We start from the raw sequence: 16,311 nt of genomic DNA on the forward strand, positions 1-16,311 counted from the left end.
CGCTCCAGACACAACATCCATACCGATCAGCAAAAAATTAACTTGAATTTAACAGCATTTTCCACCTCTAGCTTCCTCCATCATACAGATGAGGGAAGTTGGAACCTTTAATCGTCAAACGTTATAAGCTGAACAGAAGAACCACATTCACATTTTCGTTTTCTTTTTTAATAGTGGGAGGGATCACAAATAAGCAGCCACCTCAAGCACAGTTCATGAACCGGGTTTCCATTACCATATCAAGTCTGCGAGATCTCTAACAATGAATTCTGTTCATTATTGAATTCTCTGATAATTATGCTAGAGGGCTAGTTTTCTTTACAGGACAAAGTTCGAACAATTTACATCCCTTCCATTATCAGCTAGAATCAACAGCCTTCACCTGACAATTCCAGACTCCAGCAACCTAAAGGTATCATAAGAGCAGTAGGTGCCATCTCAGCAGGTCACCAGCTTGGTGTAAAAACCTATTACCAGACTGGCTTGGTGGAAGCTGTTAAAAACGACAGTAAAACAATGTTGATCAACTTTCAGCGACTCAAATTTGGGCTAAGTATAAAAGCAAACTTAAAATGAGAAGGCGAGCAGATTAAATCCATGGATGCCTTCAAAAAGTAGAAGAAATGTAAGTTACATACTTATTGAATCAAGACCTCGTAAGACTGCAAAAGCATAATACTAGAGTAACTAGAGACATACATACAGAAAAATCAGCAACCCATTTCCCAGTTACTCTGCTTCATTAAAGGTCGCTGTAATTGCGCCAAACTGCACGAAACTCTTCACGAAATGTATTTAGGCGTGCTTTCAGATTTGGTGTTCTGAAACTTGCATGAAGAACAGTGGCTGAAAAAAAAAGGGAACGCGACAGAAGCAAATTAGAATAAATAAAGAGAAGCTGCTAGAGGCCAAATCCGTGCTAGAGGAGAGAGAGAGAGAGAGAGAGAGAGAGAGAGAGAGAGAGAGAGAGAGAGACGCACCAAGGAGTCCGATGGCAAAAGCCCAGACGACAGTCAAGATTCCACAGGAAACATACCAAAGCATGAGACTCACTAGGGAGAACAAGAAGTGAAAGGGATTAAAAAAAGGAAAATGCTGTCACCATATTGCACAAATCCCAAAAACCAAAAAATAATTGATAAATAAAATGCTGATCATAGGTTAGCACCAACCAGAGGCAAATATCGAAACAAACACCCAGCGAGGCTGGCCACAGATATGGATTGATCTTTTTGCTGATGGACGTCCACGCATGATGGGTCTGCAGAAGAATGTACAGAGCTAAGTACAGCTCTGAAATTTTTTTGTTGGTACAATCAGAAAGCACTGAACTTACATAGGTGAGGGCCTCAATTTGGCAGCAAAATGTGGTGATAACTGCCTCACAGTCCTTGTTATCTTATCGCTGAAAGTGCCTGCAAAGCTGTACTTGAATCCTTAGCATCTAGATAATGCTGAAAGACATATTCCAAGTACAAGGAAACAAACAAACCCAGTATGACACTTTATTGACCAAAAAAATAATACCATAAAATATCCTACTATTTTTCCAGAGTTCATCAAATAACTCCCATCATAAGGCCCTCGGGCCCAGTCCAAAAATAAACATTTTTTGGATAAAGCATGGGAAATACGGCAAGTACACGGAGCACGATCAATTTATTAACAAGACGAATATGCAGACAAGTAGAATCAAGTTGAGCACACCAAAAGTAGAAGTCAACCACCTGGAGAATAGATTTTAAGCAACAAGAGAGCAAATTACGGGTACTCCTCTAACTACATAATTATATACTTGCAATTTTCAACTGAGGGAAATAATGTTGCAGCCCGTAACATACTGTAGCTGCCATTACAGGTACCACCAACATTATGACACAGCCACTTGGACTGTCAGCAATGCAATTTGTAATCATACTGTTACAACAGATAGTGTTAGCCTCAGCACAAGCAGTTATTGTAACCTCACTGTCATGACCTGCAGTAATTTAAATGCTACCATTCAAAGGTGCCACTAATTTGAAATGGAGGAATTGTATGCCTGTGCATATAGGGAACAAATATATGGAACTCTTTTCTTCTTCTTTTTTCAGAATAAAAAGGTCAAAGCGCCATCAGTGGCAGCCATCAAGTTCAGTGTGTTTGAGGTTTGACCTACAAGACAAAGCAGTGGGTGATGTGTTTCTAATAAGTCAGAGAAATATGGTATTGTGTGGGTGTTACCTATAAATAACCCATAGCACTTAGAGCTTTTAAAAGGGGAACCATGGATTTGCCTAGATATTTTGGCAAACAACTCTCACTTGGCGCACTGTCCTTGCTAAGGCACCTAATAGTAGCCTCTAGAAAGATGCTTCAGTCACCTTCAAGGCACTTTAATGTCAAAACTTATGTTCCCGATGCATGAAATATATCACTAGCAATGTTCTACGAGATCCTTTTACGTGACAAGTAGTTAGGGGAGTTCAGCATAAACAAATCAACCAACTAATAACACGAAAAAAATCACGTTTTAAGGTATTAAAAAGTCCAATCCAAAAGCTTAATCTGATAGGTAGAGAGAAACCACATGAATATAAAGAGCATATAAAACCCATTGTTAGACGATGTGCAACAACAACTTCAACACCCCCTCTCATGTGCAAGCCTGATTACGAGCGGCACGTGAAATTTGACTAATGAGTGGTACATGCACATTCGCGAATAACACTAGCTCTGATACCATGTTAGAAAGTCAAACCCGGAGCTTAAACTAATAGGTAGAAGAAGACCACATGAATGTAAAAAACATATAAGACCCGTCGTCGGGCGATGCGCGACAACTTCAACATAAGGGATTGACTAGTTTAACTTGTTTGGATACGAATTGAGCCATTTAATCTAACCTGTTGCTTTTGAAGGACAACTCAAACACTTTCTACATTGTATAGGGTTGGTTAAAAGACTACTTTATCAAAAATTAGTTGAATTAACTCACATATAGAAAGAAATAGAAGGTTAAATTTAAACCCTCATTTATAATGCTCAATCTCAAATCCTAGTTACCAAACCACTCCCTCCCCCTCCCTCCCTAGCCAATCAAACTCCTCCGTCTCATTGTCATCCTCCCTCCAACAAAAGCTCTCGTCTATGTCGTCCTACTTCACATGACCCACATCCTTTCAATTTCTTCTTCAGCGTTACAAGGGAGGAGGGGGAATTCTCGAAACTCAAAAGAACCAAACTCTTCTCTAAATAAAACTCTTTGAAACAAAACTGCGACTTTGTGAGATACAAACTAATGGAGCCTTTAATATTCATTGGTGCAATACCTGAGGTCGTACACTCGTATATTGCAAAACCATGTTGCCATGTTAACGTATACAAACACGTTTGATTTATAATACGTGCTTGTATACAAGTTAATTCGTGTCATGTAGGCATTCTTGTACCGTTTGCTATAAAAATTTGACATGGTCACTGTTTATGGTGTTATGTTGTTGCTAGTTAGCATGTCAACCATGCCACTCCGTGCGAAATGCTTCCTTACCCACATTGAGTCCATGATGAAGAAGTTCCACTGATTCAATAAATGTATCATGTTTAAGTTAAGAAAACCGAAGATACGCTCCCATACTAGCACATGATCATGGTAACACAACACCAATCGCCGGAATGGGACCTACTCTGCAATACATAATGCACTACGGACATAGGGTATTTTAGACTTCCACGGGTCATTCCATTCCACCTCTTAAAAAGGAAATAACTTAGCCATCCTTAGTAATCCAACAATGCCGATTGGAAGGGCCGTTGCTCAATGGATAAGAGTTACTCTCTAGATATATCAAGCGGATCTTCCCCAATGGGTCCTTTACCTAGAGAGTGCCTTTTCAAAAGATTATCCTTGTCTTTGTTTGTGTCTCAAATGGGAACAAGTACTACAATTCGTCCCCTCCAATCAATTTTCACAACATTTACGAACAGAGGCCCTTACTTTTATAGTTGTCATTCCTTATCTTAATTTTAATTGTTTTGATTTTTCACATGATTAATAATGTCTTTGTGAAATTATAACCACTCTAGTTATATTGGGAAAAAAATTGAAGTAAGGTTAGAATTGAAGCCTTCCCATACAAGTCCTCATTACATATACCACAATTAACAAACAAATGTGTCGGCTAGTGAGACGATTGGGGATAAGCTTCCCCATCTTCGAGAGGGAAACGGCTCGAATCACCAGCTAAGGCCCCTAAATGACCGCTCGGTGATAAAAGGGTTAGGGGTGGAAGGCCATTTAATTTCGACAAAAGACCCACACCCAAGTTCCATAGCCTTGGGTCCTCTATCCCGATTATGATTTTCCTACTCCCATACGCAAAGGTCCTCCTCCTTAGATATGAAACACGACATCACATCAGCAGCAAAAGGACTCTGCACAATATGCATTGAATGGTCTCAATCCACTCTTTGAAGTCTACCACTAGCGGATAAATAACCCCCCAAACCTTCCTTTCTCTCGCTCTCACTCAAATGGAAAAAAAGGGGGAAAAAAGGATCATAAACGGAGCATAGGGAGGAGAAAGGAGAGTAAGACGGTGCACCTGTCATTTAGACATGCAGTACTGAGAGCTGTTAAAAGAGCAGCAACTATGGCAAGAGGCCTCCTAAGAAATCCCAATCCTGTAGTTAAGAATAAAATTTGACAAAAGGAAGAATTAAATATAAAATGAACAGGTACTTATGAACCATTGATTGCATGCATGCATACATGTGTGACGTGAAGAAAGAAACATAATAATTAAGTCTTTACCTTCACTCACCTAGAATAACCATGATCATGATGAAGTAGTTGGTCCGATAGCTGCAAAAGGATAAAAGGACATTATGACCGAAAGGAAAAGAATCAGTACAGAGGAATAAATCACCTCATGCAAACACCATAGCACTGGTATAGTGGAAGCAAAAATATCTGGCGGAACATCCAGAGGAAAAGAAAAACTCTCCGGTTTTTCGTTTCCTGTATGATCAATTACTGGAAGTATCTCTGGAGTCCAAACTCAAGCAGCTGACTCTAACATTTGCATCGAATTATATGGTCAGGATATCTCCAAGAACATGCAAAAGACCAACTATCCCGCCAATAAATTGTGACCTAGAACGCACACATATGTTCCTATAAACATTTTGTCCAACACCCCCGCCGCTCCTCCCGTCTGCAAACAGGTGGCTTATCCACCATTGTTACTGTACCCAAAACATGTACTGCACAACCACAACTCATAAGGAGCATCAAACTGATTTCAACAGGACGCCGTCAATCATGACAACGAAGGAAAAAAAAATATGCTGCAAATGAATATATGCATACAATTCACGGAGCATTCACACAAAATCTGCAGGGACTTGGCGGAAATGGCATACGATCGCCCGCTCAAGTCACTTTTTTTTTTATCATTTTTGCTGATAAGAAAAGGTCAAATCTTATCATGCAGCGAAATACAGTTGCCAACATCCAACAAACCCTCGATGAGAGAAAATACAGAAGACCGTCAAGATTGAAGGAGTCAATTCAACTAAATCCGGTAACAATCGTCAAGTCCGGAAGCATCGAACAACGTTCAAATCAAATGAAGAAGGACGCCGAGAGGAAGATCGTACTAGTAGAGATTGCACTTGAGGCGGCTGCTCCACTTGGCGTACGATCTGGGGACGGTGAATCTGGAGAAGAATTCAGGGAAGGGGCGGGGCGGGGACGACCAGTCGACCTCGCGAAGCGCGTCCACCAGATCCTCCGCCGTCACCGTGCCCCAATCCATCAGCGCCCGCGGTGAGATCGCCCAATCGAAGCGGACGACGGTGGTTCGAGAGGTAGGAGACGGAAACCCTAGAAGAAGAAGAAGAAGAAGAAGAAGAAGAGGGCAAAAGAAGGGCAGCGATCGAAAATGGAGAGCGGGACTGAATTTGCGAAGACCTGCAAAGCGTTCGATTGGGCAACAGATTTTTGAGCTTTTCCGTCGGTCCCCGCTGGAAATGTTACCGTTTCGAAAGAAAATTACATAAAATGCAAATCAAACAAAATAATAAATTTAAAAGATAAATGAATATGGTATAGCTTATAAAGACTTGCTCGTTTCACAAACACGTAACAAAGTATAATTGGCGGCCGATTTCCAATCTCGTATCAACATCAGAGATAAGCACATGCCAAAATTTTCCTATCCAGTAACTACGGCTTTGTCAAAACGTTGTGTGTGCTTACTTGACTTTGCTCTAACATGCCCCACAAATTTGATGACTTTGAGTTAATGATGTCTAGAGTGCTGTCCACTTCTCGAAATTTCTTGTACTTTGCTCTAAATCATCTAATGAACTTGATCATTTTAACCCAACGATCTCGAGCTCGGCAAAATTGAAAATCGCGGTCGATAGATTATTATGCGCTTGTCACATGCGCGTTTCGCCTCTTTTCCGTGAGCATTTGAGATTGACAAATCGCACTTATATCATGCCACTCATGTGCACATAAAATACGTTGAAGAAACCCAAAATTTGCCTCAATTTTATATATTAAAAAGGTCTAAGGTTTTCGAGGAAAAAATTATAAAAAAAAGTCATAAATCTATTGTAATTATGCAATTTTAGTCCTAAATTTTTTTTTATCAATTTAGTCATAAACTTTTTTGTTATCAAGTTCACAGGGCATTTCGAAACAAAGTCAACTCCGAAAAGAACTTCGAGAAATGGGTCCTACCTGGTGAGGTTGTTGGATCAAAGTTATTTTTCAAACTTTTTTCCTAAAAATCAATAACTTAAATATTGGGGTGTGTCTAGATATGTTTTTAGATTTTAGGGTTAATACCGCGAATAACCCAAAACTAATATACCTAAACAAATTTACCTCAAATAATTTTTTGGATCACCAAAAATTCTAAAACTATACACATGCAATAAATTTGCCCTAAATTAATTTTTAAGTCACCAAAAATCTTAAAGCGATACACGCGTGACATTTTTACCCCCAATTAGCTACTATCAAAATTTTAGTGGAATTGTTGAGTTAGATGACACATGGCAATAATTCAGTTAACCTAGCAAGTAGAAGAGTAAATCATTTATTCACATGTGCTTTTGTCAAAGGAAGGATAATAGTCTTCCAATCATTATGCTCTATAACAAAACTCCCCCAACAACAAACGGTCTGCTCAGATATGTTTAGAAATCTATATGTTTATCTCCTGGATTTTCATATGGACTTACGAGGTCAACTCAATTATTTTCATATGTCATCCAGTTCAGCAATTTCACAATAAAATTAATTAGAAACTAACGGTGAGCAAATGTGTCCCGATGTATCAATTTGAGTTTTTTTGTGATCCAAGAATTAATCTGGGGTAAATTTATCCTAGGTTTACCAATACGGGGTTTTTAGTGATCCAAAAATTAATTCGGATAAATTTATCATAAATGTATCAATTTGAGATTTTTCGGAATGTTAGGGTCTGTGTGGTGACACTCCGGAAACGCGTATGGTAAAAAATGGTTCCAAAAGTGTTCCGAGAACATTTTTGAGAAACAAAAACACTTTTGGATCAAAAATGAGAAATAAAAAAAAAAATTTGTTTTCGGGTTTTGGAACATTTTTTAGAAACAACTCGAGGGCGAGCTTGTGCAAGCCACCACCGCCCACCATCGTCGGCGAGGAGTTGAAGCGGCCGCCGCCGCTTGTCCCAGGTCGCCGGCCGCCGGCTACCTGCTGCAGGTGGTCGCCACCCGCCGCCGCCGGCCCCCGCCAACCGCCGATTGTAGATTCTTCCTTTTGGTGAAAAAAATGTTTTTTTTTTTACTTGCCAAACGTGTTTCTATTTTCGAAAATCGTAGCCGGGAACAAAAACACAAAAATATGTTTCTATTTCAAATATATTCTCAAGAATATAAACGTTACCATACACAACCTTAACTCTAGATTTTATTTGATTCGGCGGTCGTATTTTGACGCTTTTAGCTCATAACACCTAAAAGTCCCCGCGTTATTCAAATGTTTGCACGTCAATTCACCTCCAACTTTTCTTCAAATTCGAATAATATTTTAAAATGTGGCCGAAGCAAAAGGTCGTGTTTTAGTTTTTCTGAGAAAACACAAGCAAACAAAAGTTCCGATCAAGCTTGGAACTCAACGGGGACCGTATTGTTTAGGCAATCCCTGAAGATATTTTCGTAATTAACTAACACTACCAGATGAAGAGATTAACATGAGTTAAAGAGACGCGAGCACGGGATTGGCGAGACTCGAACAGATGACCTCCTGTTTCTAAGCTGAAATTCTGCAACGCCCTAATCGATGGTGCCGGCCCCAGGGGATCGATGAAGAAATGAATAGCAAAGCTATACAGGGAAGGAAACCGACGTGCCGGTGCAACGCCGAATTCGGACGATCTCAAGATCAACGACAGCTCCTCCTTTGGCTCGAAGCATCTTTCACCAAGACTGTAGAGCCCATCATGGGATCAGTAACTCTAATCACGTAGTCTATTCTGACGGACCGTGTCCCCTTTTTTATATGTACAAACCACCTGTAAACTTGCTGTTGCTTTTGATTCTTTTCTTCAGTAATACACTAATGGCAAGGCTGCAACTATGGACATTGACCGATTATCTTGGAAACTTCAAAGTTTAAGGATAGAGGATTGATTGTGTCGAAGAGATATTCCCAATCTAGAATATTAAAATCCTGAGTTCTGAAGCCAAGTTATAAATTTTCAAGCCGTTTTGTGAGATTAAGATAAGTACCTACGTATGTTTCAGCTGCCAAATAACAAGTATAATTATAAAAAAAAGTCCTAAACAATATTGTGCAGAAGTCAATTCAGTCCTAAACTTTTCAATTTAGCCAAAAAAATTATCGAACGAAAATAGTATTCATGGCGTAAAGGATACATGTGAAGTACATAAGTCTTGGTGAAAAATAAAAGTACATAAGTCTTCATAGCAAAGCAAATCAAAGCAGAGCAAAGCCCAAAACACTATAAAACAAAGTAAAATTTCGAAAACAAGGAGGATCAACAAAACACCAGTTGGGTTAAGCGCGCACTCATTCCACAAGAATGGATCTGTCAATCAAAATAATCGACAGACAATCATTGAATTTCATATCTTCGTTAGCGATGAGGACACGCCAGAAATTTCTTCTGCAGTAACTACATGGTTGCTAGATGAAGGCGCACACTTAAGTTCGGCTTTCTCTACTCCATCATCGTACAGAAACAACCAAACAAGTTGAACGAACACACATCTAACATGTGATAAGGCAAATCTCTGTGGTTCAATGAGATGCCAAGGCCCCTCCAATCACCACTGAAGCAAGAGATAGAGGATCTATACACGAACAGAGTATAAGGACATTGAATCACCAAAAGCATATTTATTAAACTCCTAGATCTAGATCAGGATAAGAGAGCTCCCATATTTAGATTAGGAGAGAAGAAAAAACAAAAACAAAGAAAAAAAGAAAAGAAAAATACAAACAAAATCAACAAGAGAGGGAGGGGAGGGTGAGACTAGCTCAAACCATCCCCCATGGCTAAAGGTTGACGAAGGCAATGAAGAGAGAGAGAGAGAGAGAGGTAGGTGACACAATCAATTTTAATGATTTGCCAATGTAATTCTTGCAGCAAATTTTGGCTAAAAATTATTAATGTAGATGCTAATTATCCTACGTGATGCAGTCTTAGGCGATGTGGATAATATTTGTAATATTTTTTTAAAAAATCCACTAAGCTTTTTTAAAGTTTTTATTTTTGTCCTTTCCTCTTTATTTCAATAGGGTTACCCTCACAGGCCCTCATTGGTTGTGACCTCACCGGCCACCAGTGAAAAGAAAAAAAAAAAAAAAAAGGTAAAGAACATAAGAAATGTAAAACCATAACCAATTCAGAAAATTTATTTAAAAAATTACAAAAGATACACACGCCAGCACCAACCATTCATATGAAACGGCCGCCATTCACGTCAACTATAGCTAGCTAAAATTGGCCGGAAGAAGTACATTAGCAAATCGTCAAAAGATTTAGTACTAAATTGACCAAATTGAAAAGTATACGACCAAATTGACATTTATACAATAAATTTAGGACATTTTTTTTTTGTACTCTTCTCCAAGTGAGTCATGGTTTCATGTACTTATATTAATCCTCCCATAAAAGGTTTGTAGCAAATGTTGTTAAGTAGACTACAAGCCTAATGTTCCTTGATACATGGGGGAGGCAGCTATGTTGACCGCTCCTTGTCATCTTTTTTCCCGAAGAAAGAAAGTTGCGTTTGATCGTCCAAATAAAACTCAGAATATGACATATTTTATTTTCTCCTATGTTTGATAGTTGTCCAGGTGTTGACACCTAAAACAATCCAAGAAAGCTCGTGACAAGCACGTGAGGGAGCGATAATCAGCTACGGGAAGGAACACCGAAGCAAGGTACATGCCAATCAAAAAGGTGCCACGTGTCGGGGTAAATTTCGGCGCCACTTCCTTCCCGAGCAAGAAAAGCGCGCGGAAGAAGGCCGCGATCGAAGCGGTTGGCGGTAATCCCCACGAGGTAAAAAGAAAAGGCGCGAAGATTGGGAAACCGTCATCCACGTGGCTTATGGAAAGGGGCAAAGCGTGGGGCCAAAGGAAGAAACAGCTCAGTGGTTACTAAAGAGCACGCCTATAAATACCTCGCGGTGGCAAAATACACACACACACAACAAACCCAAAACACTTGCATTTTCAACTAACTCTTAGCCTTTAGCCTAGCCTAGCTATAGTTTTTAGATCCCCATCGTCGATTCAATTCCGGCGAGTATCATATCCAGAGTTTGGTGTCGTCGATTAGATTCCGACGTCTACTCACTAGGTTCAGCACCGTCGATTAAATTACGGTGTTGCACCCTTCATCCATCTTGTCCAGTACTATCGATTCAATTCTGATATTGTGTCCTACAATCCCCCGTCCAGTCTTGTTGACTAAATTCCAGCATTGTGTCCTACATCATCTCCCGATCCTGTCGATTTAATTCCAGGATCGTGTCGAAATTTGTTACATACTTCTACTATTGTACATATTGGGCCGTCAAAGTTGTTGAAAATCTGTTTGTAACGCGCCTTTTGTGTCAATCTATTGCATTTGACACTCTCTGTCCAAAATCGATCCGTAACTCCTTTTCGGAAAACGAACGGATTAAGTTCGATAAAAGATTCTCGCGTTAGTAACCCTTTTTGGGCTATAGTCATTTTGGGCCTACAACCCATAACCAAAAAAGCCCTGTCGAAGGATTTCGACGCACAACACTAGGACAGGATAAAGAGGGATATAGAGGGGATATAGGAGGGATAAAACTATCTTGGGGGAGGGGTGGGATAGAGCTGGATAAAATTCCTCTTATCCATCGCTCAAGCCACCCCCTCTTTGTCACGACCCATCCACCACTCTGCCACGCCCAGCCGCCTCATCAGCGGCAGCGGGCCTCCTCATCGGCAGTGGGCCTCCTCATCGGCAGTGGGCCCCTGAACCACTGCAATGAGTGACAAGAAGTTTCTCTGTCCCGACGACGTCACTGCCCTGATCCGCGAAATCCCACAGGATGAGCTGTTTCTACACCTTCTATCTCAAGATCGAGGGAACCTGGCAATCCTCAAATTGAGACAGAAGCCTGTCAATTCCCCGGGCGATCTCATCACTTTCAGCAACGAAGTCAGCTCCTTGTTCCTCACTTTGTTTCATCTCTTCTGCATTATTTGACACAACTTTCGTTTTCCTGGATCATATTGCTCACTTAACGGGACATTTACACACTTTTTCTTTTGGGGGGTCAATACTTTGTCTGATCATGATAATCATTTCGTGGCCTTTAAGGGTCTATTTACTTCTTTTTACTGGGCATAAACTTCTTATTTTGAACTTCTTGCGGTTGATCGGGATCTTACTGGTCGACAGTCTCTCTTGTTGGGCAATAATAGAGTACGTTGGTTTGTGCCCCCGAAGCTTCTTGTGAAGATCGGTTTCTTCTTCACCATTAACATGTAGGATCACAATTCATTTGTTGGGAAAAAGAATGGCGTTTGTGTGTGATAAATAATGCACAGGATTGGAATACTGTAACTCTTGTAAGACAAAATTTTAAACTTTTTTTTCAATCTACAATGTACAAGAATGGAACTATTAGGATTTAGCTCAACGACTAAATTCTATACTATACCACAACAACACTTGATTAATTTTTTGTTCTTCCGTGAATTCACACTGCAATGGGGACCTGCAAAAGAGAGTGGGCATAACCACGGGCGTATGCATCTTGATCCATAACAAGCCGAAGAAGAAAGGGGACCACTACGAGGCCATCTTCAGCTTCTACTTCGAGGACTACGGCCACATCGTGGTCCAAGGCCCTTACCTGACCTGTGAGGACACGTACCTAGCCGTGATCCGGCGGGTCCGATGGCAGTTTTCGAAGTGCAACACGAATTCCGACCCGACAACCGGCCGGAGATCTGTTGCGTCGACTCTAGAGAAAACCCTTCGGATGATACAAGTCAAGAATCATTATATTGATATCCAACTTCTACAAAACAATGGAAGAGATAGAATATAAAGATATCTTACTTTAAATCCGTAGTTCCCCAAACGGAAGATAGAATATAATCAAATCCATAAATTTCTTATCATGTCCTATCCCGACTAGAAATCCGGATGACCAAACGCGGCCGAAGGGATTACGAGGTCGTTAAATTGTGAATAAAATCATGGAGACAGAGAATCTTTCAAACATAATTTCTAGAGGTGTCGTAATAATGAATTCAGTCGAAACAACTTAAATAATAACATTGTGCATAACTTTGGAATGTGCACTTTCTTGTACTCCCATTGAGCGTACTTCTAATTACTCGTAAATAACACAAGCAATCAAATATCCTAATAACAAAGTAATCGACAATATTATGTGACCACACTCTTTTGGGGACTTAAAATCCTGTGGCAATTGATGGAGATTGTTTGCCAAGTAGCATGGCGTACTAAATACATCTGCCATACTCACTAGAGGGCATTTTATGGGCCTTCTTGAGTAACATTATGCTCATATACTCTGCAACATATTATATAATCACTAGCACTAGTGCAATGTCTCGCTATACCTTCCATGTAAAATTCATTTAGCAGTTCTGAGAAAAATTTAATGCTACTGTTAGTTCGCATGTGCTTGATCATCTTGTCAATCTATATTTCTATTAAATATCTGAACAATCTGATCCTAATTATAGCATCAAATTTGTACTTCAGCATAAACACTCAAGTCTTCCTCATCTAGTCATCCACAACTATTCAGATAAATTGTTTTTTTTTTTTATGGAAACGGCAACAATCCTACAAACGTCCAAGTGAATCAACTCTACAATTTCCATGGTTTATTTGACAGCCATATTGAATCGCACTTTCGTTTTTTGCTCAAAGTTACAACATCTCGTAACAGATTCCTCTCACTCGAAAATTCCAACTTCTTGCTGATGTGCCTAAAATGCGTATGCCACGAATTAAGATTCTTGAATAGATGCTTCCGACATTTCTGTGACAAATTCCAACACCATCTTCCTTGGAACTCATATAAGTAATTGTTGAGACTTTGGTTTTAAAGTCTCATAAGAAGTTGAATGAGAAATAAAGGATGGAGTATCCCACATTGAAAAAAGAGTAGATAGGAGAAGAGTTTAAATATTGGACCTTTACAAATAGGTTTGAGTCCCAAGGGGCACCCAACTTTTGTGGAAGGGAGAGGACCTATGCAAAGCTAGGTCGACCCACATGAGCGCGCCGCCGGCCGGCTCGACGAAATTTTTGAACACTTCTTTCGTCCGAACAGATGTGTTTGTTCGACAATTTTTTCTTTGAACGAACATGTTTGTTCGAAAGGAGGTGTTTCGGTTCGTAATTCTTCATAGACGAAAGAACTGTTCGGATTAGTAACTCTTCGTTCTTAACCTCTTCTTTCGTGACTCTTCACATCATTGTCTATAAATAAAGCATTGACCGTCGCATTAGAAACTACTACCATTTTCGTCGTTTTCATTTCACTATTCATCATTTGTGCGATTATTCTACGAAGTGCCTTCTAAGGTTTCCTCTAAATAAGTATCGCTTTAGAGGAAAGGTGATCCGTTCTATCCTGGGAAATAATTATCCAAGACCCTTGGGTACCAATTGAGGGGACAAATTTGTCTTAAGGACACAACGTCATTTCGTTGGGCTCGGATCATTCATCTATATTTAGACTACTCATTGCGTTTGGTTTCAGGTTTGTCCGTTAATGTTATTCTACATTTACAAACACTTATAGACGACTATAGTAACTGTGCACAAGTCCTTTCATCATTACTAAGGCACCTCCAGTAACTCTAAAACTCCAACTTCCGAAGCAGACCAACACCTAGCTGAATGTAAGGTACTTAAGGAAATCATACTCTTCTTCAATCCAAAATGTTCCTAACACTAGTTATGTTGTCATTGTACTGTCATGCATTCTAATTTTGAATGGCCAATACATATAGCATCACACTTAATGTTATTCCCAAACTACGTATTGCTACTATCCCTACTTTGATGAGTTGCAAAGCATTTTCTGTTCAATATAGTGCCAATCGAACAATCCTAATCCGACAATCATTCCTCAAATGATGAATTCTCAGTGATATACAAGACAAAATCAGCACTATCTTAATAGCAACCAGCCGCAGCTATAATGTCATTGCATACTTAATTATGGTTACCTTACATTTCTCATTTCTTTGCTCAAGGCAATCCTTTCTAACATGTCGCTTATTGTCACAATGCCAGCAGACAACCCCACAAAACCTAGACCACCAACTACATTTGTTCGGGTTCCATTATTTCTAAATTCACTCATTAAACCAGCAGATTCTCATCAACGAATATTCTCACTCGGAATAAGATCGAGAATCCTATCAAATGATGACCCTAAAGAACTAATAAGAGCAGTATAGCACTCCAACTAAAAGTAATAAGGATAATAGAATTAAAGCTTGTACCTCTTGGTAGAATTACTGTCAATCGAACTCAATTGATTGATAATCACATTGTAATGGTTAACATGCTTAACAACTGAAGCATATTTCCCCATATTTAAGTGAATTAGATGTCGCATTAAGGTCCCGTTTGATTCAGCATTGGGGCTCCAAAGTCCCTAGCCAACTGCAAATGGTGTTTGGTTTATTTTTTGACTCACTTTGGGGAGATGCAATTGCATCTCAAATGCTCTATATAGTTCTTTAGCCCAGAGGTACTTTGGGCTAAAGGACTTTGATGAAATGCAACTAATTTTTATTTTATTTTAACTTTGTCACCTTCGCTTGCCGCCACCCATCCGCCATCCACCACCCGCTGCTGCCCGTCGGTCGCCCACCGCCCGCCATCCCCCACCTACCGCCTCCCCCGCTCGCCCTTGGCCGCCACTTTTTTTTCAAAAAGTAAAAGTGCTTTAAAAAATTCATTTTTCACCAAACAACATTTACATCAAAGTTGCTTTTCAAATATATTTTTAAAATACACTTTACCAAACACTACTTGTATTTTGAAAAAAGCTTTTAGCCCAAAGGTATTTGCATTTTCTCAAAGTTCCTTGGCCAAATGTTGAACCAAACAAGACCTAAAGCTCTGTTTGTTTCATGAAAAATGTGTTCTTGGAAAACTTTTTCTCAAAGTTTTGGTGTTTGTGGGGCAGAAAATATGTGGTCAAAGAAAATGTTTTCCAGTCAATGGGAAATTTTCTTCTAAATATGGGGAAAATGATTTCCTTTTTTGAGAAAGGGAAATCATTTTTCCCTCCATCTTAGACTTTCCTCTCATGTAACTTTTTGAAATAGAGAAAATCTTCCTCTCTCTCGCCCTCTTCCTCCATCCCTCACGGTCTCTCTCTCCTTCACCCCCAACCATGTTCTCTCTGTTAGGGTGTAATTTATACTCCCCAATGATAGGAAAGCATGTGAATCCAACTCCACGCTGAGCAGGAAGGGGTTCGGGGAATCCACCCCTTAAACACTAGAGTGCTTTTTTAACTTAAACTCATATTTTTTTCATTGGTAGTTTGGGCTGCACTCATTAATAGCTACTATTATATATACTTTTTTTCGCTTGTAATTGAGTGATGTAATGAGAGGTGCGAAGTGTTAATTATAGTGGAATCCTCTACTAGACATAGCCCTAGTTTAAGGGTAAATTATGATAAAATCTCATGTCTCAATATTTCTTTCTCGTTTTACGTTTTACTTCGTTGTGATTGGGCACCGAA

The 16,311-nt window shown here is 39.6% G+C and overlaps 1 protein-coding gene and 1 long non-coding RNA gene across 3 annotated transcripts; one reads left to right on the forward strand and one right to left on the reverse strand.

The window, feature by feature from the left end:
• Window positions 1–212: 212 nt before the first annotated feature.
• Window positions 213–6,014, reverse strand: LOC115741985 (PRA1 family protein A1-like). 2 transcript variants are annotated; one of them, XM_030676050.2, is made up of 8 exons: window positions 5,641–6,014; window positions 4,803–4,843; window positions 4,584–4,662; window positions 1,337–1,423; window positions 1,173–1,261; window positions 981–1,052; window positions 704–846; window positions 213–493 (listed from the first exon to the last, which is right to left on the reverse strand). In XM_030676050.2, exons 1-7 carry the CDS (start codon window positions 5,796–5,798, stop codon window positions 743–745), a joined length of 630 nt encoding a protein of 209 aa, XP_030531910.1. In that variant the 5' UTR covers window positions 5,799–6,014; the 3' UTR covers window positions 213–493; window positions 704–742. The 2 variants fall into 2 exon arrangements, with proteins under 2 accessions (XP_030531910.1, XP_030531909.1); XM_030676049.2 differs by having other exon boundaries at window positions 700–846; window positions 5,641–6,013.
• LOC125312618 lies at window positions 2,386–2,907 on the forward strand. Its single transcript, XR_007196673.1, has 2 exons — window positions 2,386–2,517; window positions 2,835–2,907. It is a non-coding gene; the product is annotated as an uncharacterized LOC125312618 (long non-coding RNA).
• Window positions 6,015–16,311: the final 10,297 nt, after the last annotated feature.

The sequence above is a fragment of the Rhodamnia argentea genome, chromosome 10 (genome assembly GCF_020921035.1).
Source record: "Rhodamnia argentea isolate NSW1041297 chromosome 10, ASM2092103v1, whole genome shotgun sequence".
Taxonomy (NCBI): Eukaryota; Viridiplantae; Streptophyta; class Magnoliopsida; order Myrtales; family Myrtaceae; genus Rhodamnia; species Rhodamnia argentea.